A 25,285-nucleotide genomic window follows, 5' to 3' on the forward strand; every position below is an offset into this window, starting at 1 on the left:
CCCTCCCTGTGCAGCTCAGGAGTGATGGGTGCAGGAAGTGGGTGGAGAGGGACAGTTTGCAGAGCTTCCTGCAGCCGGGGGAAAAATCTGGGGGTGGGTCTGACCCAGCCCCAGATGCCAAGCAAGGGAAGAGGAAGTCCCGTCCTCCCCAGCCCAGCCGGGACTAGCAGTTGAGCATGGCGCATGTTGGAGCTACCAGCTGGGTCTTCTCCAGTCCCACCTCCTCCCCACAGTGATTTACGTCTCTGCTGGCTGCCCTGGCTCCCGAAACATACTGCTGGGAAGGGCTGCATGACTGCTCTTGTGCCTTCCCTGTGCTTCCCATCAGAAAGTCATTTTTCTGCGTGGAAGCAAAGAAATCTGTGGGGGACAAATTCTGCGCATACGCAGAATTCCCCCAGAAGTATGTGGATTTGTCAAAATGTGGATTTTTCATGATTGACATAGATACCTTGGAAAAGCAAAAGATTGAGCAGAATATGGGTCACGATGTGGACCTCCTTATAGGAGTTTCCTGTGAGAAGCCAGTCACTGAGGTATGGGAAAACTGTAAATCCTCTTCTTGTCCCAGCAGCCACCACTGAAAAAACCCTGGGTGCTGTGAACAGACCAAAGGGGAGGACTCTGAATTGGTAATGGTTTTGGTCTAAGAAGAACCTGTAGAACCGCCTGTGGGCTGAATGGATATCTATATGAAAATATGCATCTTTCATGTTGAGAGCCATGAACCATGTGCCATTCTCTAACAAGAGAATTACTGATGCCAAGGGTATCATGTGGAATTTTATTTTTTTGATAAGCTGGTTTAACTGACATAGATCAAGAAGTAAGGAGCATAGACTCCCTTTCCAGTGTGTTGAGGTGGAACCTTTTCTATGGCTCCCCTGAGGAGCAGGGAGTTCACACCTCCTGTCATAAAATCTCCTCCTAAGAGTGGTCTCTGAAGAGCAATCGGGAAAGGGGTTTGGAGAAGGAGTAGTCAGAAACTTGTTTAGACAGCCCCCATGGGTACTCTCTAATACCCATTTGTCTGTAGCTAGGGCCCTCCAGTTTTTGACTAATTGGGTAAAGCAGCCTTCAAACATATGAATAGGGGAATGAAGCAGCAGCAATAAAGGGATGTGGATGAAAAACTCTTCGCCAGGGGTTAGAATATGACATGGTGGTGAATGTTGCAGAGGGTGGGTTCCTGCGTCTATACACCCTCAATCTCTTGCAATGTGGCTCCTGAGAACACTGATGATAAAAGGGCTGAAGAGGTGGGTCTTGCCCTATATACCTATTTACGATGCTTCCTCTTGAGGACAGGGGTATAAACACCCAGCTGGTGAAGAATTGTTCTTGTGTCTTTGAGAGAATGGAGAGACTTCATCCATTTTCTCATGGAACAGGTTAACAATGTCAAAGGGCAGATCTTGGATGGAACTCTGCCTCGCTCTAGGGAAACCTGAGGATTGTTGTCATCGTTGATCCCTCAAGGTCGAGGATGATCTCTTTCATAGGTTTTATTTTTTAGGGGTCCTTTGGTGACTGAGGAGTCTGATCCTTGAGCCACAGACCCATTGGTAGGTGTTGCAGGTGGTGTTGGAAGTCAGGGTTGGGCTATGATTGCTGCGTGACTGTTGTCTGTCCTTTATTTTATGGCGTTTTTCTGCTACCAGGGCAAGACGATTTTCCTCAAAAGTGGACGTTCCTTCTCTGACAAGTCTTCGACAGTTATCCCTATCCTGGACTACTGTCTTCCAGTGTGTAGTATTGATGCCATATCTCTTGATGTTTATCTTGAGGATGTCTTTGAAGTTTTTCTTTTGGCTTCCCCCTTTCCTTTCTCCTTTGGTGAGTTGGGCGTATAGCAATTGTTTTGGTTAGCGTACATCAGGCATGAACACACAGTGCCTGCTCTACCTCAGCTGGTGCCTGATAATCAGGGCCTCAACACAAGAGATGGTGACCTCTGTGAGGACACTGACATTAGTGTAGTGATCCTCCCACTGTATGTTGAGGATCTTCCTAATAAAATGCTGGTGTTCCAGGTCTTTCAGGTGTTTTCTATAGGTCATCCAATTCTCACAGCCGTAGAGGAGAGTTGGGATTACTATCGCTTTATAAACTAAAAGTCTCGTGTGTGTTCTGATGTCATGATTGTTGAACACCTGGTGAGACAGTCTGCCAAAGGTAAGGCTGGCACAGCAGATTCTGTGCTGAATCTCAAGGTCTATGTCTGCCCTCTCTGAGAGATGGCTGCCAAGATAGGCAAAGTATTCTATATTTTCCAATTCTTCTCTGTCAATGTAGATCTTCCTTGCTGCATCTGATAATTGACCAGGAGCTGACTGGTGGAGAACTTTTGTTTTGCTGATGTTCAGAGTTAGCCCTAGGCTTTTGTAAGCTTCAGAGAAGCAATTAAGGACTGTTTGTAGATCCTCCTTTCAGTGTGCAAGTACAACACAATCATCTACGTACTGGAGTTCGGTAACTGTTGACGATATTACTTTAGTTCTGGCATGGAGATGATAAAGGTTGAAGAGGTTGCTATCAGTTTGATATTGGATGCCAATACCACGTTGTAGATGGTCCTGGGTTAACGTTTTCATAGCTGCTAAGAAAATGGAGAAAAGGATGGGTGCCAGTACACAACCTTGTTTTACACCAGGTCAAATGAGAAAAGGCTCACAGGTAGAATCACTGCACAGGGTGGACACAGTCACCTGGTCAAGGAGGAGTCTTACAATGGTGATAAATTTTCTTGGGCGGCTAAGCTTTGACATGATTTTCCACATAGCCTCACAGTTGACAGAGTCAAAGGCTTTGGTCAGATCAATAAAGGCCATAATTAGCTCCTGGTGTTGTTCTTGACATCTTTCCTGGATCTGCCTGGCTGAGAAAATCATGTCGATGGTGCCTCGTGATGGTCTGAAGCCACACTGGGACTCTGGAAGTACTTCCTCTTCAAGAGGGAGCCGGTGATTCAGTAAAATTCTAGCAAGAATCTTCCCTGCGATGGAGAGAAGGGAAATGCCTCGATAGTTGCCACAGTCGGCCCTATCTCCCTTTTTGAAAATGTTAACATTAGTGCTATGTAAATCAGCAGGGATTTCTTCAGTGTGCCAGATTTTGAGGAGCAGCAAATGAAGCTTGTTAGTCAGTGTTTCCCCCCACACTTTCAGTACTTCATCTGGTATGCCATCAGGACCTGGTGCTTTATTGTTCTTTATTTGCTTAATTGCTTTGAGGACCTCCTCAGGTGTTGGTGGGTTGGCAAGAGTTTCCAAATTGGGTGCTGAGGGATGGAGTCAATGGTGTCATCAATCACAGTCGATTCTCGATTTAGAAGCTTTTGGTAGTGTTCCTTCCAGCACTCTTTGATGGATTCGTTATCTTTAAGAAGGGTACTAACATTTTTGGATCTCAAAGATGTGAGGCCACATGAGGTTGGTTCATACAGGGTCTTTGTCTCACAAAAGAAGTTCCACATATGTCTGTCAGAGAATGCTTGGGTTTCTTTTGCCTTGTCCTCCCACCATTTTTTTTTTTTTTGCTGTCTTTTTTTTTTTGTTGTTGTTGTTGATTTCTTGGATCCTCCTTTGAACTTCAGCTTTGAGCTGATGGAAAGACCTCTGTTTCTGAAAGGATGATGCATGGTTTTGCCAGTCACAGAAAGCTTTTCTCTTCAGGTTAAAAAGGGCTGTGATCACAACGTTCTCATTGTCAAACCAGTTCTGATGCTGGTGGGTAGCAAGGCTGATGGATTCCTCACAAGCCTCATGGATGGTAACCACAGTTCTGTCCTCATGACAATGGCCATAGCCATCCTCCTGGATGTGGTATCTGCCACGTCCACCACAGCTTAGAGTGAAATTTTGGCCACCAATTTGCCCTCATCCACTAAGGCCTGAAAGCAGGCTCTATTCTCCTCAGAGAGCTTGTCCTTAAACTCTAGAAATCTAGCATAATTGATAAAATCATGTTTGGCCAAGGGGGCCTAATAATTAGAGATCCTGAACTGGAGAGAGATGGAACAGAATATCTTTCTTCCGAAAAGGTCGAGTCTCTTATGTCCCTTACCAGAGGAAGGAGCCTTTGGGTGCTGATGCCTGGACCACTCTGTGGCTGCATGTTTCTCCCCCTCCCCCCTCCCCGCCCCCACAGGGAGTTTGGTGGATAGTGAGAAAAGAAGAACTCTCGCCCCTTGGATGGGACAAAGTAGTGTTTCTCAGCCTTCTCAGAGGTGGGAGCACAAGTAGTAAGAGCGTGCCAAACCATATTTGCTAGTTCCATGATGACCTCATTGATGGGGAGGGCCACTCTGCTGGGACCAGAGGGCTGCAGAATGTCTAGTAAGCTGTGCTGAGGCTCCTGAATTTCCTCCAGCTGGATTTATAGCTCTGTTACTACCCTGTGCATGACCTCTTGGTATTGTTTAAAGTAATCCGGGGAGACGGAGAAGATGGGGTGACCACCTCACCCAATGACAGTGACGAGATTGCTTCTGGAACCATCAGATCTGGCTCACCTTACTCCTCCGAATACTGTGACAGGGCCAGTTGCATATAGCTGGGTGATAGCAAGAAGGACTTATGCACAGATCCTAGGTATCTGGGGTAGGGCTCCTGCGATCCCAGAATCTCCAATAGATGGATCCATCAGCGGAGGGGAACCCCATGGAAGAGGGTACCGCCTGTCTCTTGACCAATCAGGTCTTGTGGAAGATCAGAACCCTGAACTTCTAGGGGTTCTGTCTGAGGCCGCCTGTCCTCAGTGCAGCAGAGTCTCCTACAGTGGGCTGTAGTCCACGAAAGCTTATGCTCTAATAAATTTGTTAGTCTCTAAGGTGCCACAAGTACTCCTGTTCTTCTTTTTGCGGATACAGACTAACACGGCTGTTACTCTGATACAGAGCCTCTGACTCATTGGAAGAGAAGGCCAGATCCCTGATCACGAGTGGCTTCGACAGTAATGATGGTTGTGCTTCAAGACTAGCAGGGAGAATGGGAGAATAACTCCATCTCCTTGAGATAGACTCCTCCTCCATTGTAACAACATCCCTGAATATAGATGGACCCCGTAGACTGGTGAACTTGAACACAGAGAGCAAAGACATCTTCTGGGAAGACATATTTCTCCATCCACCCTGAAGAATGAAGAGAATCCAGGGATAGAGCTGGAGCCTCTCTGGTTACTGTGGTTGTTGGCTCACTCTGCGGCCGCATCGCTATTGGTACTCCCTGGGTTCCCGCAGTGAATGGAGGCACCAGGAACGGTCTATTCTGCATCTTCACCACCATCAGATCCATGACCTCACATGCCCTCTTCTCTCGTTGAGAAGATTTAGTCCTAAGACTTTAGTGCCCATGCATGCTGGCTCTCCCAACTTTGATGGGGTAAGGAAGTGATCCCTGTGATTAATGTGCATAAGTCTTGTCAAGTAGTGTCAGGCTAAGCACTGTTAGGCCTCAACCTTCCGGCAACCTTCCGGAAGTTGTAAGAAGCGAGTACAGTTGAATCCTGCAAGCATAAGCATAATCTAGCTAGGAAGCTTTATAAACTAAAAAGGAAACTCTGTAAAGATAGATACAGACTTGTGGTTACTATGCTCTGCAACCAAATAAATTTTTAAGCTGACTCGAGCATTTTTGAATCTAGCAAATTGACCACAATTAGCCGCATAGAGATGAGATGAGCACAGGTGCACAGTTCATAAGTTCAAAACAACCGCAAATACCACACTGAAACATTTGGCTACCTTCATTGGTTGACCTGTTTTGAAACACGGCCAGCAAATACCATATAAAAAAGGTGCAAAGACGCAAGTGTGTGTGTGTGTGTGTGTGTGTGTTGACCTAAAAGAGATCACTCTTTGTCAGGTTCACATACACCCCCTGAACCAAAGGGACTTGCACTTCACCGACTATCTGTGCCTGGCCAGTGCAGGAAACGGTCGACTGAAGGTAATGTATCTTTGGAAGAATGCAGGGTAAGGTTTCGGAGTGAAGAAGTCTGGTTGTGCTCGAGCTAGTTAATCTTAAGTCTGTATTACTACTATAGTTTAATTATATTAGTAAATTGTTTTAAGTTGTTTAAAAATAGTAGTCAATAGTTAATCAATATATAATAACTGTATATGTTTTGGCCTTGCTGGAAGCAGGTACAGCGCTGGTGAAGCTAGTAGTTTATAAACCATAATAGCTTTACAAGTTGCTGTGCCTGTCTTCAGTATAAGTTACCATCAAGTTTATCATAAAAGTCAATAAAAGTTTATAAATTGTTATATAAGGTTATAGGTAGGTTAAAGTTAGTAAAAATATAGTTAATCAATGTATTAGTATTGCATTTAGAATTGTATTTGTTGAGGGTGGTTACAGTACATGTGAAGTTGCTAGGCAATCAGTAATACTAGCATTGCATGTGCTTGTGATTATTTTCAATATTATTTACCCTTTATATGTGCACTTATAGGAACAGGTAGTTAATGCATAATATTACTTGTACTTGTGCTTGTCTCCAGTATAACTTGCCATTTGTATTAATCCTCACTCTGTGCTGGTCTTTAATTCTGTTTTTCTTATTCTGCCTGTGTTGCCTTTATAGTCGTAAGTCATTAAAAACCTTTCTTGAGGAATAATTAGTTGTTTAGTTTCTCTTTTGCGGACACTACTCAACCTCATTACATCTGTGTTGGGTGGTGGGAAGTAGCGATCACCCAGAGCCCCACTAGGGCCCTGACATGAGTCCCCTTAGGGCTCTGACATGTGCCTCCTCCTTCCATTAATCTCCACAATCCCTTCTTTTCAGGATAGTTTTAGACATAGATGACTTGCCTTTCCATCTAAGAGAGTGCCCCTTACTCTAGTGTGAAAACCTACCCTCCGTTCCTGAGCTTGTGGTCGGATGGGTGCTACTTGCTTGTTGAGACTGATGTACAGGGTGGGTCCCCAGCCCAAATCTGACCAAGGCTTCATTGCCTTCTCCATGAGGTGTTTTCTGAGTCTCGACCCTCATGAGTCAAGGGGGGAAAGGAGTGAGATGCTGTACTTGTCAGAAATGTGAACCTCACCCAGGCAGTAGAGGAAGTGTTGATGTTTGTCGTTAACAGAAAAGGAGCTAGAGAAGGAAACAGTTTTTGAACCCTGAGCATAATCCCAGACTTCTCAGGGGGGGAAAAAATGCTATCTAGCTATGCTGCACTAATCTATTAAAACTAAAAAACTAACTACATATGATTCTTATAGGAATGACACAATAAAAAGGAGCTGAGAACACCAAAAATTCTGATGCAAACCATGTGGTGATAAGAAGGAACTGGAAAGGCTTTGGCCCACATTGCCCTTTATGACCTTGGTTAGGAGCATAAAGAGAGCTACTGCACGTGTGCAAGCCAATGGACAATGCCTACAAGAAATTCCGGACACAGGCACATGATGCACATGCATATCTCACATATGAATACACATAGGGATCATCACTCAAAGAAGAATCATGATACCCCCCCCAAAAAAGAAAATCCTCACGATTTTTAAGCAAGTTATATTACTTTTTTGGTCTGGTACCTGACTTTTGAATTCTTAGGGGGAATTTCCCCTTTGTGTAGGAGCATTTCAGAAAAAAGTTAGCCTGAAATGCACAATCTGGGAGACGTCCTCTTCCTTTTACTTCTGGTTGATAGGTAGGACACTTCAATATCATCCCTTCCCTAGGCACTGATCTCAGCACCCTCTTCTGTACCCTACATCCTGCAGCCCTCTCTAATAGGCACTAACCACAATCTTACTGTACTTTCTCTAGGCACTGCCCCATCCAGCTCTCACCCGTTGATACAGTCTCCTGCCCCCGCAACTGGCTGCTGGCCCTGCCATTTCCCTGGATGCTGCACATCCCCAGTTCTAGGAGAGTGAAGTCAAGCTGGGGCTGACTCTCAGAAGGTTGAAGAAGAGGAAGACACTCCTGGGATACTTTCACCACCCCACCCCTTCACCTCCTTAGGGCTGAACAAAGGAACAGGACGGGAAAGAGCTACCCCCCCCCAAGCTAGCACCCTCAGCACTTTCCCAGCTCCATGGGCTGCTCTTCCCATCCTAAGCCCAGGCAGCACATGCAGGAAAGCAGAGAAGTCCTGCTTCAGTTACTCCATTTTAATTCACATCATTATTTCAAGATTAAGACTTAAGACAGTTACTATAATGAACTTTAGAAGTGTAAGACAAAACTATTCTTATATGCAAATATTTACTCTGTTATAAACCATTCAATTTTAATTATAAAAAAAAAATGACAGGTGTAAAATGTTCTGCTATATGCATACTGAATGAGGGACAACAAAAAGTACTGCAATACAAATAAAGACTTTACATAATATTGTTTAAAAATGAACATACAAAGGTAATTGCCACCCATTAAATCTATTTTTTCTACAGATTTAAGTGAGGTACACAAAACATAAGCCTATGCAAACCTGTAAGATTCTTCTCCTGTTAAATATTTTTCCTTAAATCCAAAACTAATGAGGAAACACTGCCTTCAGTATCTTAATACATTTTGTGACAGTAACCATGGTTTCCTTTTTTATATATATCTTTACAGCACTTTGCACAATGGAGCCTCAATCCCAAATACAATACTTGGGTGGAATAACTTTTTTTGCAGCAGTTAGTAAATGGCAAAATAAGTTGTCTAAAATAGTGACAGCAGAAAAAAGGACAAACTGAAAAGATTTTAAATACTGTATTTATAAATTACGTTACAGTTCACCACACCATTTTAAAGCAAATAGTCACAAATATAGATCAGTGCTACAACACAAAAGTTGCCATGCTTACCTAGCATACGAATGTACAATGCAGTTTGATCAGAGCTGTCATAGGAAATTGCTCCACGTCTCTGTAAAAAATAAAGACAAACATCAATCTATTTTACGGATGATAATTAGTCTGACCCTTAAGTTGCATCTCTTGTGAAGAGCCATGGTCAACTTATTCTTTTAAAATTGACTAATTAAAAAAAAAATTCAGTTCTTGACAGTGCATCCTAATTTTATCTTGGCAAGAGCAGAGAAGTGCCAAGAGAAGGAGGGAACTAATAACAGAGAAGCCAGGAGAGGAGAACTGATAGCACAGGGTCTATGACAGTAGTCCCCAAACTTTTCACATCACGCTCCCTCTTATCCCATCCGTGCCTCCCCCCCGTGAGCCACTGTTGGAATCACGTGCAGCGGCGCCCCTGGGCTGGCAGCCGGGGCCATGGCCGCGTGCAGAGCCACGGTCATATGCAGGGCGGAGCAGAGTTGGGGATAGGGATGGAGCAGAGCTCGGAATGGGGCGGGGCTGGGTGATGCTTCCTTCCCACCAGCCCCCATGGAGGCTGGCCTGGGCCCCACTGCACCACCCGAACCTTCCTCCGCGTCCCTCTTTAAGGGGGTGTGTCCCACAGTTTGGGAACCACTAGTCTATGAGGAGTGCTGAAACTCCCTCCCCTCTCCTCGCACATTCCTTCTCCAGCTGCCTCGCAAAATCATGTCCTCCCTCTCCACTAGTACAACAAAAATAAGGAAAAATGGACACATGCAAAACTTTGGTTATGTTATAGGCTGCAGACACCTCAGCAGTGGCCTGTGCTCCTCATGCTCATCTAGAATGTTAAAGCTTAGTTCTCAGAACAAACATTTGCATTTTCTGCTTTTCAATTTTTCTTGTAACTAGAGGCAAATAACAGATTTTTAAGTTCATTGCAATTTTGAAAAGTTTAAAAAATAATTCATTTTGGGCCAGACAGAAAATTAAAGTGTAAAGTTTTCAGCAAATCAAAGAAAAAAATCATTATGGGTCAAACAAAATATTTTGTTCACACCCAACACTAAATGTTTCATTTCAATTTCCTGATTTTTTTAATGCAAAATTAAAAGTAATTTCAAAATGAAAAATCACTTTATATAAAAAGAAATCAAAATGTTTCATTTAGAAAATGTCAAAAATGTGCAGCTTGCTGCAGGATTTCAAAAGGGAAAATTCTGTCTAACTGGTCAATTTTCATTTAAAGGGCATGTCTACTCTTAAAACGCTAGTGTTTAAGTTGAAGATGCTCCTCTGCCAATGGGAGACCTTCTCCTGTCAGCGTAGTTAATCCACCTCCCCAAGAAGCAGTAGCTATGTCAACAGGAGAAGCTCAACTAGGGAGTTAAGTTAGTACGGATTTTTCACACCCCTGAGCGATGTAGTTATATCGATATAAGTCTGAAGTGTAGACCTGGTCTAAAACTCACCATGTCAGACAGTCTTCACAGTGGGTCATGCCCTGACAACTGGGGGCAGACCAGTGTGACGTTGCACTCCATATGTTTATGGAAATATACTTATGAGTGTAAATATAATGTAAATGGAATATGCTTTATGCAAAAGCTCTCTTGTAAGGTATCATTACAAAGCTTATGATCTACTGAGTGTGTTGATCCTATTTGTATAAATGTATCATTCTTGTACCTGAAGCTAGAAATATGAAGTGTTATGAATGACCAGACAGGTTAAAGTGTTCTCCCACTGGTTTTTGAGTATTTTGATTCCTGATTCCTGATTCACTGGTCATTCAGTGACAGACCTGCGGGTGGCTATATTACAACAGAAAAACTTCAAAAACAGACTCCAAAGAGAGACTGCTGAGCTAGAATTGATATGCAAACTAGACACAATCAACTCCGGTTTGAATAAGGACTGGGAATGGCTGAGCCATTACAAACATTGACTCTATCTCCCCTTGTAAGTACTCTCACACTTATTATCAAACTGTCTGTACTGGGCTAGCTTGATTATCACTTCAAAAGTTTTTTTTCTCTTAATTAATTGGCCTCTCAGAGTTGGTAAGACAACTCCCACCTGTTTATGCTCTCTGTATGTGTGTATATATATCTCCTCAATATATGTTCCATTCTATATGCATCCGAAGAAGTGGGCTGTAGTCCACGAAAGCTTATGCTCTAATAAATCTGTTAGTCTCTAAGGTGCCACAAGTACTCCTGTTCTTCTTTTTGCGGATACAGACTAACACGGCTGTTACTCTGAAACTTAAGAAAAAAAACACCGAACTAGGGGAGAATGGCTGAACCCAGGCTAGAGGATTGTCTAGCTTGTGAAAGGAATAACGGGAGTTTTAAGCTGCAAGTAAGTGCAGCTTGCCTTCAAGAATCTCTACAATCTGTCTAAAACAACATTTAGGGTAAGAATTTGCTACGCATAACCAATTTCTTTAGTATATTAAGCTTAGATTTCGTGTTTGTTTTATTTGCTAAGTAATCTGCTTTGATCAGTTTGCTTTCCCTTAAAATCTATCTTTTGTAGTTAATAAACTTATTTTATTTTGTCTAAGACTACTGGGTGGAAAACATTATTGGGGGGCAAAAGCTGTTGCATATCTTCCCCCACATTGAGGGAGGGGGCGAATTTCATGAGTTTACACTGTACAGATCCTTGTGCAGCGCAAGATGGTATAATGTTGGGTTTATTCTCGGGGGGGAGGGTGCACTTGAGTACTGGGCAATTCCTTAGCTGAGCCTTCCCCTGCAAAGCTGATTTCAGCATGTGTTTTGTTTCTGCAGCTGGGTGTGTCCCTAATGAAAACATGCATTGTTTATTATATGGCTGTGGTGTTTAATACTCTAATATGTACTGACAAATTGAATTTGTTCATTGTTCTCAATCCAGAGAAGCTAGTCATAAGTACAAATACCAGACACCCATGTAGGGTTGGGGAAACATATCTGTACTTTTGTATGATTCAGGGGGACAGGGCTGGGGGTGGTAATGTAGCTCAAGGACACATGGAGTATAACTTGCCTTGTGCTAGGGACCACCAAGCTCACCTCTCCATTTCCAGCCCATGATTCTTCAGAACCATGTTAACGGCTAAGAAGGCAGAAAACCTTCAGAATTACTTACTGAAGTAGCCTTGTTCATGTACTGGATGGAAGCTTTCACTTTATTCCTCAGAGTTCTATCCCAAGAAGGAAAGTAATGGTCAGCTGACTTTTCAAGACTGTATATCTCTTTTGAGATGGGGCGATCATATCTGCATGCAGTATTCAAGATGTGAGCATACCAGGGATTCTTTCTGATAGTAGTCAACATGTTAAAGTTTTAATTTTTCAAGTATCTACTAGCCCGAGTCTGATGGAGCCCAAAGCAGGGTCCAGGAAAGTCCCAGGACTTGTAGGTTAGTGATGCACCTAGGTTTCTCACCAGGGCATTACTTCTGGAATTCATTAATGAAATAACTCCTCCTTGTGTTTTGTATCTTTCCATGGATAGGAAGGTGACTGGTAAGTTTGTCAAACCACCCTCCTTTGGTCCATCATGTTTTAAAAATCAATGAGATATTGTCTCACTGACTGATATATTTCTTTAATGAAGCTTCAAACACCCTTAACCACAGAAGTGTTGGGCAGTAATTTTGTTTAAGCCTTCCCTCCCAAAAATATTAAAATGTTTTCTTAAGTATTACCCTCTCCCTTCTATAGTTATTATTCCTGCCAATATTCCTGACAGGAAGTTATCCTGGGTAATATTGCAAGATTTTACATCCTTTTTTACTTCTCATGTTCTAAATTCACATGAGAAACTACATTAAAAGAACATTAAGTTTGCAAAATCAGCCATTCAAAATTTAGGAAATGCCAGAATTGAGGATGCCTGTGCAACCTTAATTTGGCTCCTTTGTGCATATGCATTATGATATAGGCTTTAGCTACATGGTCACATACTAATTTTTTTCCCACTGGACCCCTCCCTGATTCAATGCACATGATAGATGGTGTGCAGTTAGTGAGCTGCACACCAATTCAATACCCTATTTTATCCTCATTGTTCAACATATGGCCAGGGTCATCCCTAAGGCGGTGTGGGGACTGGGACAAATCAGCCTCCCCACTAGTCTCCTCACCGTCTGCCCGGTGCACCCTCCTTCCCCCCACTCACCGCTCTCCTCCTCGCCATCTATCCACCTGCCCACTGCTTGCCTCCCCATTAGTCTCCTCGTTGTCCGTCCGGTGCACCACAACCCCCATCAACCTGACCGCCGCTCTCCTCGCCACCTGCCCGCCTGCTGCTCACCTCCTCACCTGCCTGCCCACTGCTTGCCTCTCTGCAAGTCTCCTCGCCGTCCGTCTGGCGCACGCCCCCATCCACCCTCCCGCCTCTCTCTCATGCCCATCTGCTGCTCACCTCCCCTTTCGCCTCCTCACACCACTCACCCACCTCCCTCCTCACCTCCACGCCCACCTCCTCACCTGAACATCGGGACAAATGGCATCCAGATCGTATATTGGTCAGGACGCACGACAAAGGGCTAAATATCGGGACAGTCCTGATTTTATTGAAGCGCAGAGGCCCCCAGAGTGCGGGGCCTGGTGCGTTTGCCCCGATTTGCCCTACCCAAGGGACAGCTCTGCATATGGCCTTAGTCTTTATTTACTACATACAATTCAAACCCTGCTCTGAAGAGAGATTATTAATTTCTGCCTGAGCTTTACTATGACATTCATCACTGAATCGGAGTGCTTCACAAACACTAATTTAACTTTATAGAACATCTGGGAGGTAAGGGAGTGGTATTACCCTTATTTTACAGGGGGGATTTTATATGTCCAAAGCACAGTTCCCATTGACTTCAAATGCAGCCGTGAGTGCTCAGCACTTCTGCAAACCAGATCCCAATGTCTCAAGTTGGGCATCCAGAAAATGAGACGCACACAATCAGTACCTACCTGTGAAAAGTTCAGTTTAAGTGACTTGCTTTTATCACAGAGGAAATCTGTGGCACAGGCAGGAACAGAATTCAGTTCTCCATGGCAGCATTTCTCTACCTTAACCACCAGACAGTCCCCTATCTGCCTACAATCCCTGCCTCATTCACTACACACCTTTCAACTTCTGTAACAAAATAAAGCAAGGGTCTTATAGATATCAGCCTGCTTCATTACACAACCCCAATTCATCCCCAGAGCATGTCCTTCCTTTGCAATGAATGAGGGTCCTATGGAAAAAGTAGTATGTGCTCATTTAATTAAAACTTGTATCATAATGCATATACCCATGGGTGCCAAATTAAGGTTGCACACAGCCAACTTAATCCTGGCATTTTCCAACTTCTGAGTGCTTGACTTTACACAAAACACTAAGATAAAAACAGTGAGGTTGCAATATCCTAGATCCTTGTAAGGCCTGTCTCATGGCCCCTTTCCCCTGCTCAGACAGCCCCTCAGCCAGCACCAGCCACTGCAGAAGTCATGGAAAGTCACGGAATCAGTTACTTCTGTGACCAATGATGCATAATTCAGTCATGAATAGGTTCAGTCCCAAGAAGGAGCAATGAAGGGATGGAGCATGCTCAGGGGAGGCTGTATACACAGTCTGATTTGCACTAGAAGCTGTGAGGCAGTTGAGCACACTCAGCAAGGGAAGAATCTTCAGAGACTTTATCTTCAGTTTTAGCAACTTGTTGACTAAGCATGATTTTTCAAAGGCTTATATCTTGGCCAAATTTGGATAGATTTTCAGGGGGATGGTACAAGGCACATTCCTGGCCCAAGGCCACCTCCCTGCCAAATTTCAGAGCCTCTAAAGCAGGGGTGGCCAACCTGTGGCTCTGGGGGAGCTGATGGGGGGGATGCTGACATATTACTATGGCTCTTTGGCAATGTACATTGGTACATTCTGGCTTCTTCTCAGGCTCAAGTTGGCCACCCATGCTGTAAAGCATGGGGGCACTAAGATAAGGACTCAAGAATTTAACATTGGTTTTGCTGAGGTGTTTTTCTCTAGCCTTGTTCTCAGAAACGGCTGAACCATTTTGGCTGAAATCTTCCCAAAAGTTCAGCCCGAGGCAGAAACTGTGCATGGAAAATTTCTGCCAATACAGTTAGATTCTGACAAAGGTATAAGCTATTGAAAAGAATGTCTTATAATGGGAAGTGTTGGGCAACCTTAATCGGCCATGCTACCAGCCCTGCCTATAATATTGACCAAACCTTGATGTTTCCTTTAATTTCCAGAGATATAAAGCAATTACTTGTTTTTAAAACTGCCTATTCAAAAAGAGTCCACAGAAAAACTTACACAGAGGACAACTTTCTAATCAACCTTTATAGAACAAGTTACAATATTTTTAAACTACTCTATATGCAACCACCATAGTTTCTCTTCCACTTGGATACAATTGTTCATAAACAGGAAAACTCCAATTGAAACCAGATCCTTATGATAACTCTTCAGAGGCACAAGATCATGACTTTAAGTTTATTTAACCCCAAGACAGAGTCTGTTACATTTTCATTACTATGAGTTACTGCTGCTTCCATTTAAGAAATATTAAGAAATTAAAAGCTTCATAATTTTTACATTTTTGAATTATGCTAAGACACTTCACTGTACAGATAAATGATAAAAGTGTTATGGGAAGCACAAACAGTAAACAGTAACAAAAAGTATGGCTTGCCTTAGGACAGGAGCAAAAGATTCTGTCTCCAAGCATTAACCTAAACTTATCCTTATCCTGGCCAAAGCAACATCTGGGGCTGAAATTCTTTCAACGCTCGGTGGAGGTGAAGCACAGTAGCCTATGGTAAGAGAAATATCACTGCTGTTTCAGTGGCTGCAAGAGCAAGTAATGGTTACCAGTGACCACAGATGGATGCACAAGTTATCTACTGCAGTAGGGTTCAAGATTCCCCAAACATTTGCATGTTTGGCATCAAGCACCTTTATTCTCTTCACAGACTAATACTAAAAAGGAGGAAATGGTGCAATTCCTTCTGTCACTATCCCTAAAAGTAAAAAAATAACTAGGAAAAAGGATGTTGTGACAGAAGTGCGACATCTAGAACCTGGACATGACAACCATGACATCAAGAAAACTTACAATTTTGGAAAACTTCTGGCCCAACAAATCTTCAGTCCGAATTATGCTGAATATAATATATTATTTTTGGCATACAAATTCCTCACATTTCAAAGATTGAATCATACGCCAGTGTAATTTAGAAACAAACTGAAAAGGGCCCCCACGTCAATTAACTCCTATGTTACTGAATAACCATTAAAAAAATCAAATTAGATGCTGCATTAATACAAAAATGACCTAAATGTATTATTTCAGATGAGTATTTCACTTTTAAATTTCTGTTTTGGCTACAGAAGTCTAAAGCCCTAATAAAAGTATTTAATTTAATTTCAGCTCACACAGTACAAATAATATACTTGGCTAATTAAAGGAAACAATGGTTGAACATTTTAAGCCTCAAATTTAATCTGCTTTGTTACCATCACATCTGGAAAGTCTCTCCTTCAGAGCAGACTGTCTATACACAATATCCTCTCCAGCCCTCATGTCTTTTTTAAAATGACTATAACCAGTGAAAGTTTGAAAAGAAACTAACTCCGAAAGTTAAAAACTTCCAGTGTGGGATATCCACCAACTGAGTAACAATGAGCCTAACCATTAATCAAGTTCCTTTGAAATGATGAAAACATACATAAAATGAACTCCAGAGGCCATTTGTTTTTGAAGGTAATGTTTTTTCAGAGTTTCAAGCTTTCATGGCTCTTCCCTGCTCCCCAGCCTAAGGGCCTGCCTATACTTCCCCCCAGTTCAAATTATAGGGGTGTAAATAACAGTGCACCCTAAAATGCTGCTCTTTAACTTCCCTTGTGGATGTTCTGGGTACAAACTAAAGGTTCCTACTTCACCTTAACATAGTCCTGTTTGAAGAGGATTACTTTAATACAAACTAGGAACTTTTTAGTCCACATCTGCAGCATCCACATAGAAGAGTTACAGCACAGCACTCGGTGCACAATGATATTCAGACCCCAGTAGTATGGACTGCGAGGCAGTGCAGACATACCTTAAATTACATATACTTCTCTCTAAACAGATCCGATCTTTCTTCATTACACCTACCTCACCAAACCAATTTGACTTATTTCTTTCCTCAACTCCCTACCCCAAGCAGACCAATAAATCTTTAGAACCCTTAGCTTTTTCTAAATCTGTTTAAATAGTTTGGTCCTATCCACGTAACATGCCAAAGTTTTAACAGTTACAATTCAGCACTCCACTTGAACCCAACTGTGGCCAGGGCCTCAGGGCCAATAGTTTCGCCACATAGGGCAGTCAGTTGAGTGTCCTAAGTAAATCAAGTGTGCAATGCATTTTCAAGAGCCTTTACTACTAAAACCCTGGAACATGTTACATCTGAAATCACTAGCCAGAAAGGCCCAGCAGAAAGCCTGGGAACTTGCTAAAACCTGAAACCGTAATTATAGTGGGAATGTAGCACCACTATTGTTAAGTTTGGAATGAGTTTCCTGTTTAATAGCTAATTTTTCAAGGTCTCCAAAACCCACGTTTACTCAGATTGTCTTGAAAAACTGCTGTGCTTTGTCAGGACCTGAGGGCAAGTTTAGTGGTACAGTAACTCCTCACTTAACGTTGTAGATATGTTCCTGAAAAATGTGACTTTAAGCGGAACGATGTTAAGTGAATCCAATTTCCACATAAGAATTAATGTAAAATAGGGGGGGGGGTTAAGTTCCAGGGAAATTTTTTTCACCAGACAAAAAAAACTATATACATATACATACATATACACACATATATACACACACACATATATACACACAGTATACGTTTTAAACAAACAATTTAATACTGTTCACAGCTATGATGCTTGTGAAGCTTGGTTGAGGTGGTGAAGTTAGAGCGTGGAAGATGGTGGGATATTTCTCAGGGAATGCCTTGCTGCTAAATCAGTGGTTCTCAAACTTTTGTACTGGTGACCCCTTTCACATAGCAACCTCTGAGTGCGACCCCCCCCCCAATATAAATTAAAAGTCCTTTTTTATATATTTAACACCATTATAAATGCTGGAGGCAAAGCAGGGTTTGGGGTAGAGGCTGACAGCTCGGGCCCTCCCATGTAATAACCTCATGAGCCCCGAGGGGTCCCGACCCCCAGTTTGAGAACCCCTGTGCTAAATGATGAACTAGCACTCGGCTGAGCCCTCAAGGGTTAACACGTTGTTAATGTAGCCTCTCACACAAGGCAGCACGAACAAGAGGGAGGGGAGACAGCCTAGCAGAAAGAGACAGACACACACCTTGTGTGTGGGAGAGAGAGAGAAATGCACACTGCCCCTTTAAGTAAGCTGACCCACTTTTAAGTGCATTGTCTTTTTAAGTGGATCAGGAAGTTGAGAGAGCAACTGCGGCCCCAGGCTCTCTCTGTCTCTCAGTCCATGTCCCCACCCTGCTCTATATGGAGAAGGGGTAAGTGGGGTGTAGGAACAGGGGGAAGGGGGACACCCTGACATTAGCCCCTCCTCTTCCTCCTTCTCCTCTCCCCCCCCCGGCACAGCAAGCAGGAGGCTCAGGGAGCACCTCCAAGGCAGAGAGCAGGAGCAGCACATGACGGTGGGGGGAGGGATAGCTGCAATTGCTAGCCTGCTGGGCAGCTGCAGCACAGGGAACTTAGGGGAGCTGGGAGCTGATAGGGGGGCTGCCGGTCCATCCTGGTTCCAAGCCCCCACCAGCTAGCTGCCACAGGCTGCTTTTCCTGCAAGCAGTGGACAAAGCAAGCGGCAGCCAAAAGCCGTTAGAAAGGAGCATTGCACAACTTTAAACGAGCATGTTCCCTAATTGATCAGCAACGTAACAGCGAAACAACATTAACGGGGACGACTTTAAGTGAGGAGTTACTGTACAGATTTGGAGTCATTTGGTCAAGGCTTTACAAGATATTGACAGATCCTTTTTCTGAGGGGAACACTAAAATTTCCTGGGTCTTATAACTTTTCTGGAGCCACCTAGGCTATCATATTGATCTGCCCTAAATTACATCAATCATGACTGCACTCTGCTCAAGTCCAGCATCCACTGTCACTTTAGAGAAGCAATGTTTAAGCTACTCAAGTTAGTTTTACAAACTGGATCATGCTTGGGCAATGCATAACAGACAGTGATTCAGTGCTGCAGGACTGTTATTCATATGCTCTGTGGCTGCAGTGCTCCCTATCATCTGAAAGGGAAGAGTACTATGTCATCTGTCAGGGGCAAGTTGGAATGTTGCTCAATGAGAGCAAAGTTAAGGTTGCAATGCAGGGCTGATGTGTCATAATGCATTTCCCAGCTTTCATAGGTTTACATTAGTTTTAGCTCAACTGTATTTCATCCTTCTGAGAGGTTTAAATATAGTGCCACTTGACATTAGTGGCACTTGGCATTCTGGAATTAACTCTGCTAAAAAGTGCTTTTGGCAGTAAATTTCCCTTGTTTTGACCAAGCAAGCTGGTATGATTAAGTTTTCAGAGTGGTAGCTGTGTTAGTCTGTATCAGCAAAAACGACGAGGAGTCCTTGTGGCACCTTAGAGACTAAGTGGCTGGGTCATTACAAAACCTAAACTTAATTTCCCAAATACTAATTTCTCCCTACTGTTACTCACACCTTCTTGTCAACGGTCTGTAATGGGCCACTCTCTTACCACTTCAAAAGTTATTTTTCCTCTCTTGGTATCCTGCTGTTAAATTGCTTTATCTTGTTAGACTGACCTCACACTTGGTAAAGAAACCTCCATCCTTTCATATATTTATACCTCCTCCTGTATTTTTCACTTCATGCATCTGATGAAGTGGGTTCTAGCCCACGAAAGCTTATGCCCAAATAAATTTGTTAGTCTCTAAGGTGCCACAAGGACTTCTCCTTGTTTTTGCTGGTATGAATTAAGAGGCACCTGTTGGTGGGGCACAAGGGATCTTCCTGGCCCATATTTTGCTGCCATTCACCTACAAACTCTGTGGTCCTCCCTAGCCCAGCAGAAAAAGTCAGATATTTGCCTGGCACTAAGGTGGTACTCCTTTATTTACTGCCTGCCTAGAAATGTTATGAGACACAGAGGCTGTAGGCCACACTATGCACAACAGGGCAGGGTTGCTTCAGAGGAGAGCAAGATCCAAGCTATTGGCTATCAGTAGTGACACGGGGTGCCTGTTATGCCTTGCTGAAACTGACTAATGAAAACAGCTATTAGTCAAGTATCTCAGCTCTCCAAGGCTCAAGAAGGTGAGGCCATCTTTACATTAGACACTAAGATTTGGCTCTTTGAGAGGATCTAGGAACTAACCTACATGAGAGTTGTATTTAACCGAATGTGCTCTTACAGGAAGTTTTTTCATTTAACCTGCTGAAATGTGGTGTCCTCTGTAAAGTGTTTTAAAATAGTGTGCTGTTCCATTTTTGTGTTTAATTTGCAAATAAAAGAGGTTCAATTTTTTTATTTTAAGAAAAATGGCAGCCCTCACCCTGCAATATGAAAGTCGATCTAGGTTATTTCTTCCTCATACACTATTTATTCTTCCTGCACAGAGGACAGAATGACTGATGTAAAGACAGGAAGTTGAAATAACACACCAGTACCAGAAAGGTTCTCCAAACTTAGCAAGACTTAAAGCAACAGGTACAAAAACTAGAAGAGTTTAAAACTGACAATGTCGGAAGTCATTTAGCTGAAACTTTGTTTATACTAATGTTCCAAATTCAGTTCCTGGCTAACTGCAGTAGAGGCTTTTAGATAAATCACTATCTGAATTGTCTACACCCATAGGTACCTCTAACATTTTTGTTCCAATGATATGTTTTGTACTTGACAAGATCATCATGGTCAAATATTTTCTGTACATTTTGCAGCACAAACACAGGACATCTTAGGAAACCATTGGGATGTAACACTGGTATTTGGTTTTGTTTTATTTTAACCCTGTCAAATTAGCTTCTTGTGAGTAACACAGAAGAGGCTTAAATAGACATTTAAGAAAGAGAAGGTGTGGTTGCCTGGTTCATTTAGCTTTTGCAAATGATGGGGGGAAACCTGCAAGTATTAAACTGAAACCACCTCTGGTGCATCCTGACAATATAACATGAGGTTTCAACAAAAGAAACATTTCTCCTTACCACCTAATTATATATTTTTTTAAAAGGGACACCAACTTGAAATTATATTTTTTCCTCTGAAGATTTTTGCATACGTCTTACAAGTAGCAAATATGGTTAACTTAAAATAAAAGTTCTCTTTTTCCAGTTTTACAATATGCATTTGACAGCATTTTATGTACAGTTAGTTTCACTGTTTTACTGACTGTTTCACTTCCTGCCTTATGCATGAGCAAGAAAGACATAACCCTTAAGCAGGATTGTAGGTGGTGTTCATATGCATGCTCTTTGCACTCTGCAAGGTGATGTTATTTGGTAACCCAAGCAGAGCTACTCCTGCTCTTTGTAGTTTCATGCTGGAGAATCACCTCTTATCTGGACCCCTGCAATTGACTAAAGAGCACTGGGAGCCTGAAAATTCTTATTCACTCCCCAGACACCTACTCAGGACAAGAAACCTGAAAAGGAGACTGGGGGAGCCTCCTTCAATTGCTGGACCTTGAAATGGTGCCCCAAAAGCTTTTAGCAGAGGCTGGAAGAAACAATCCACACAGCCATCTTCAGGATTTAAGGGAGAAGTAGGGATTAGAAAAACCAGGTGAACCCAGGAAGGAATGGAGAAGCCTCACCCATCCCAAAGATCCAAGAATAATCAAGAACAGCTTGCCCTAGAGAGAGGTCATCTCCCACACACAGGTCTATGAGTCTTCACTTGGGGGCACACTATCCTCATAGGAGAGGTGGAGCTACTGAAGGGCTAGAAGAGACACCCAATTAGCTTTCTTTAGACAGAGTTGGAAAAAGAAGTGACATCAAAACAGATTCATCGGGGGTTTCCCCATTTCAGTTCACAGGGACAGGGAGATTAAATTCACGTGACATTGTAAACAAGAAGCGAGCAGCATTATCTCCTGCAAGTGTAACCAAACTTGTTTGTCTGAGCAATTGGCTGAACCAGAAGTAGGACTGAGTGGACTTGTAGGATCTAAAGTTTTACATTGTTTTATTTTTGAATGCAGTTATTTTTGTTTATAATTCTACATTTGTAAGTTCAACTTTCATGATCAAGAGATTGCACTATAGTACGTGTATTAGGTGAATTAGAAAATACTATTTCTTTTGTTTTTTTACAGTGCAAATATTTGTAATAAAAAAAAGAAATATAAAGTGTGCACTTTGTATTGTGTTGTAATTGAAATCAATATATTTGAAAATGTAGAAAACATCCAAAAATATTTAAATAAATGGTATTCTATTATTAACAGCACGATTAATCACAATTTTTTTAATCGCTTGAAAGCCCTAATTTTTAGCACAAACTGTTTTGTTTGAACTGTGACAAAAACAAAATTGGTAAGCATATTGCACTGTAGCGGAGTGGTTACTCCACTCCTGCCCTGAAGGGCTTAAAATAGCCCTGCGGAGGGCTGTGGCTGGGAGAAAGCAGCTACTAGGCTGACTGGGGAAGTAACCGCAGTAGGGCATGACCCAATCAGGCCACAGCTAGCCTGTATAAAAAGGCTGTGAGCCAGAGACCCAAAAGAAGTCTCTCTCCAGGCTGGGACAGAGCAGGGCCTGGCTGCCTGCAGAAAGGGTACTGAGAGTGAAGCAGGGCTGGGAAGAGCCAGAGGAGCAGGGGAGCTCCAGGCTGGCAACTCCCCAGGCTGCAGGGCCTGGTCCAAGGCCCATAGAGGTACTGGGAGGCAGAGGAAGGCAGCAGGTCCGAACCCCCTTGCCTATGATGAGCGGCTTTTTCACTGCAGTCTGCCCCAGGGAGCAGGGGCTTGGTGATGACTGACAGTAGCCCAGACTGAGGCAAGGTGGGGATTATAGGGTTTGGGGGTTCCCAGAGAGGGGAGACCCACAGAGACTAGTGGGGGTATTGCCAGGGGGCAGCCCACGGGTAAAGGGGCACCAGGTCCAGGAGGGACATGGGGGTCAGCGGCAGCAGGACTCCGGCCTGCAGAGGGTGCTCTGAGGGCTGGAGAGCTAATTCCCTAAGACAACCAGCAGGAGGTGCTGCAGGGGCGAGTCCCGCACCTTTACATGCACACACAAAAGAATTGTAGATTTCACTAGTTAACATTGAATTGTGTTCTTGTTTTTTACTTAACTGTAAACTATTGATTTTAGAGGTGTGATCTCTTTGGTATTTGAAGAATAAATATGCTTAAGTATGTCACCTAGTCTGTGATATGCTTCATTTCATAGGAATATCATGTATTTCAGTTAGTTATTCAGATTTACAACAACCCACCCTTCAGTGCTTCAGTTTGATTTGAGAAATAAACAGGGATCCAAAACGTTAGTAGATTAACTGTGCTCTGGTCATTAAAATCTAAGTTTCTGCATTTTTAAATAAAGCACTTGAGAAGTCTGACAGTCTTAAGACCAAGAAGACTGAGATGACCTGAAGTCATCCAGAGACCTTTATTTTTTCCAACATATCACTATGGGCATTATGGAGATCCAGGCCAATAAGGTGTTCAAGTATGGTGTGGAGATTAGAGTGATCTTTACTCCCATCCTTTCAGATTGTTAAATGCAATGTAGTGCCCAAGAAAGCTACCTCAAATAATAATATATCTAGGAGTGCTGTAAAGTAATATTCAGTAAGGTAAACATTTTCCCTGAAAGATTTGTCTCAGGTTTTTATGGCGGCAAGAGAGGACTCTTCCCCCTCCATCCCCCACATGATAATTTGTGCAGTATCTGTACAACTTATTAATAGTGGTTGATACAGCAATTTCATGGTAACTTCACAGTATCACGGAAAGCCTTTGTATGTGTGAGCTATGGAGGGGCATAGGACATTTGCGTTCTTGATGATCTGTATGTTTGTGCTCTAATCTGTTAAGCATAAAAGAACAATATGTTGGAATCTGTGTTCTGCTTCTATGTATTATATTCTTGACTCCTGGGGAATACGTAAAATTTTGCAGAAATTTTATTTGCCAAAATAACTATATAACCAAGCCAGTTTCAATTATTTTGGTAATTTATTTCAAAATACTGTCAGCAAGTATGTCTGTAACAATACAGACCAAAAAAAAAAAAAGATTCAGGAGATATTTTTTGACAAATAGATTCCTTACTAGGCATATTAAAACAGAGCTCTGAGTAATAACACACTTAAACTACAATACAGAAATGTTTTTCCCACACCCCTTAGAAGCAGTGCAAAAGCTTGGGGGAAGTCAGGGGTAATGGAGAAGTTGAGGGAGAAGGAAGTAATTGCTTGGAAGGAGACTGAGTGAACCTGGAGGGTTGTTGGGTATGGACAGGAGAAGTATGGAAGAGGGATAGTTGGAGGGAGGGAGAGCCTCCCTCTGCAGACCCTGCTAACCCCTAGCCTCTCCCAGTCAGGTACATCTGTCCCATGTGTCCCTGCCCCCCCCCACTCAACCACTCCCTCCCCATGTCACTGCCTTCCCATGCAGCCCCATCCGTTTGTGGCCCTGCATCCACACCTCAGCCACCCTCCTCCCCCATGGGTCCTTGCACCCACACTCCCATTCAGCCCCTGGCTCAATACTGTCACCCCACTAGCTCCTGGGTTCATGCCCCAATCTGTCTGTCCCGTCCCCGCCACTAGCCTTTCTGAATGTTGGTCTGATCTCCCAGCAGTCCCGCATACTCCGCGCGGTCAATTTCCCCCCCCCCCCCCCATATCCCACGTGGCTGCACCTGGACTCATGGGCAGGGTGCTGTGAGGAATGCAGCCGCTGCCCCCTCCCTATCTGTGGCTGGCTGCTCTGGCCCATTAGCTGATTGAAAGGTGTAACTGCAACACCTCTGCAGCAGAATCCATTTTCTGCTGTGAGGGGTGAGACTCTTCGGGGCACATGAATTCTGCAGATGTGAATTCCCTCCAGAAGTAGTTCTTCACAACTGTCACGTGCCTCCTAAAAGAGTTTAACTGTAACCCAGAAGATCTCGTCTGCAGTGAGATTCTAGGAGAAGGTGTGTTTAGATTAATGAGGTATCTTGGGGGAGTCAGCACTGGTCCTGGGGGCCTAAATTAGGTGAGTTGAAGGACTCTGTTTCTGTGAAGGGCTAGCAGACAGAGTCAGTGCTCTAAGAAGCATGCCAGAGAGGTCAAGGAAGGAAACAGGGTTGCAACGTTGAAGACTCAGGGAAGCTTAAACACCTGGCAATCCAGATGCTTCAACTCCCCTCACAGCAGTCTGAGTGGTCACAATGGAGTGCTTGACTAGGATTCTTCACACCCAAACTGCTGATTCATTTTTGCTAATTTTTTTTTTTAATTCACTCTGAGACCAGATCTGGAAAATTTCAGTCTGAAAGGCGAGTTTGAAATATGTC

General features: G+C 43.2%; 1 protein-coding gene across 5 annotated transcripts in view; it reads right to left on the bottom strand.

Moving 5' to 3' along the window:
- PDE7A (phosphodiesterase 7A) overlaps positions 1-25,285 on the bottom strand; it is a 130,905-nt gene that overhangs the window by 61,498 nt on the left and 44,122 nt on the right. For all 5 annotated transcript variants that reach the window (XM_034763004.1, XM_034763006.1, XM_034763005.1 and 2 more), the window contains one exon: positions 8,814-8,874. In XM_034763004.1, coding sequence (XP_034618895.1) covers positions 8,814-8,874 — 61 coding nt within the window. The remainder of the gene's footprint in view (positions 1-8,813; positions 8,875-25,285) is intronic.

The sequence above is a fragment of the Trachemys scripta genome, chromosome 2 (assembly GCF_013100865.1).
Source record: "Trachemys scripta elegans isolate TJP31775 chromosome 2, CAS_Tse_1.0, whole genome shotgun sequence".
In the NCBI taxonomy this organism is placed as follows: Eukaryota; Metazoa; Chordata; order Testudines; family Emydidae; genus Trachemys; species Trachemys scripta.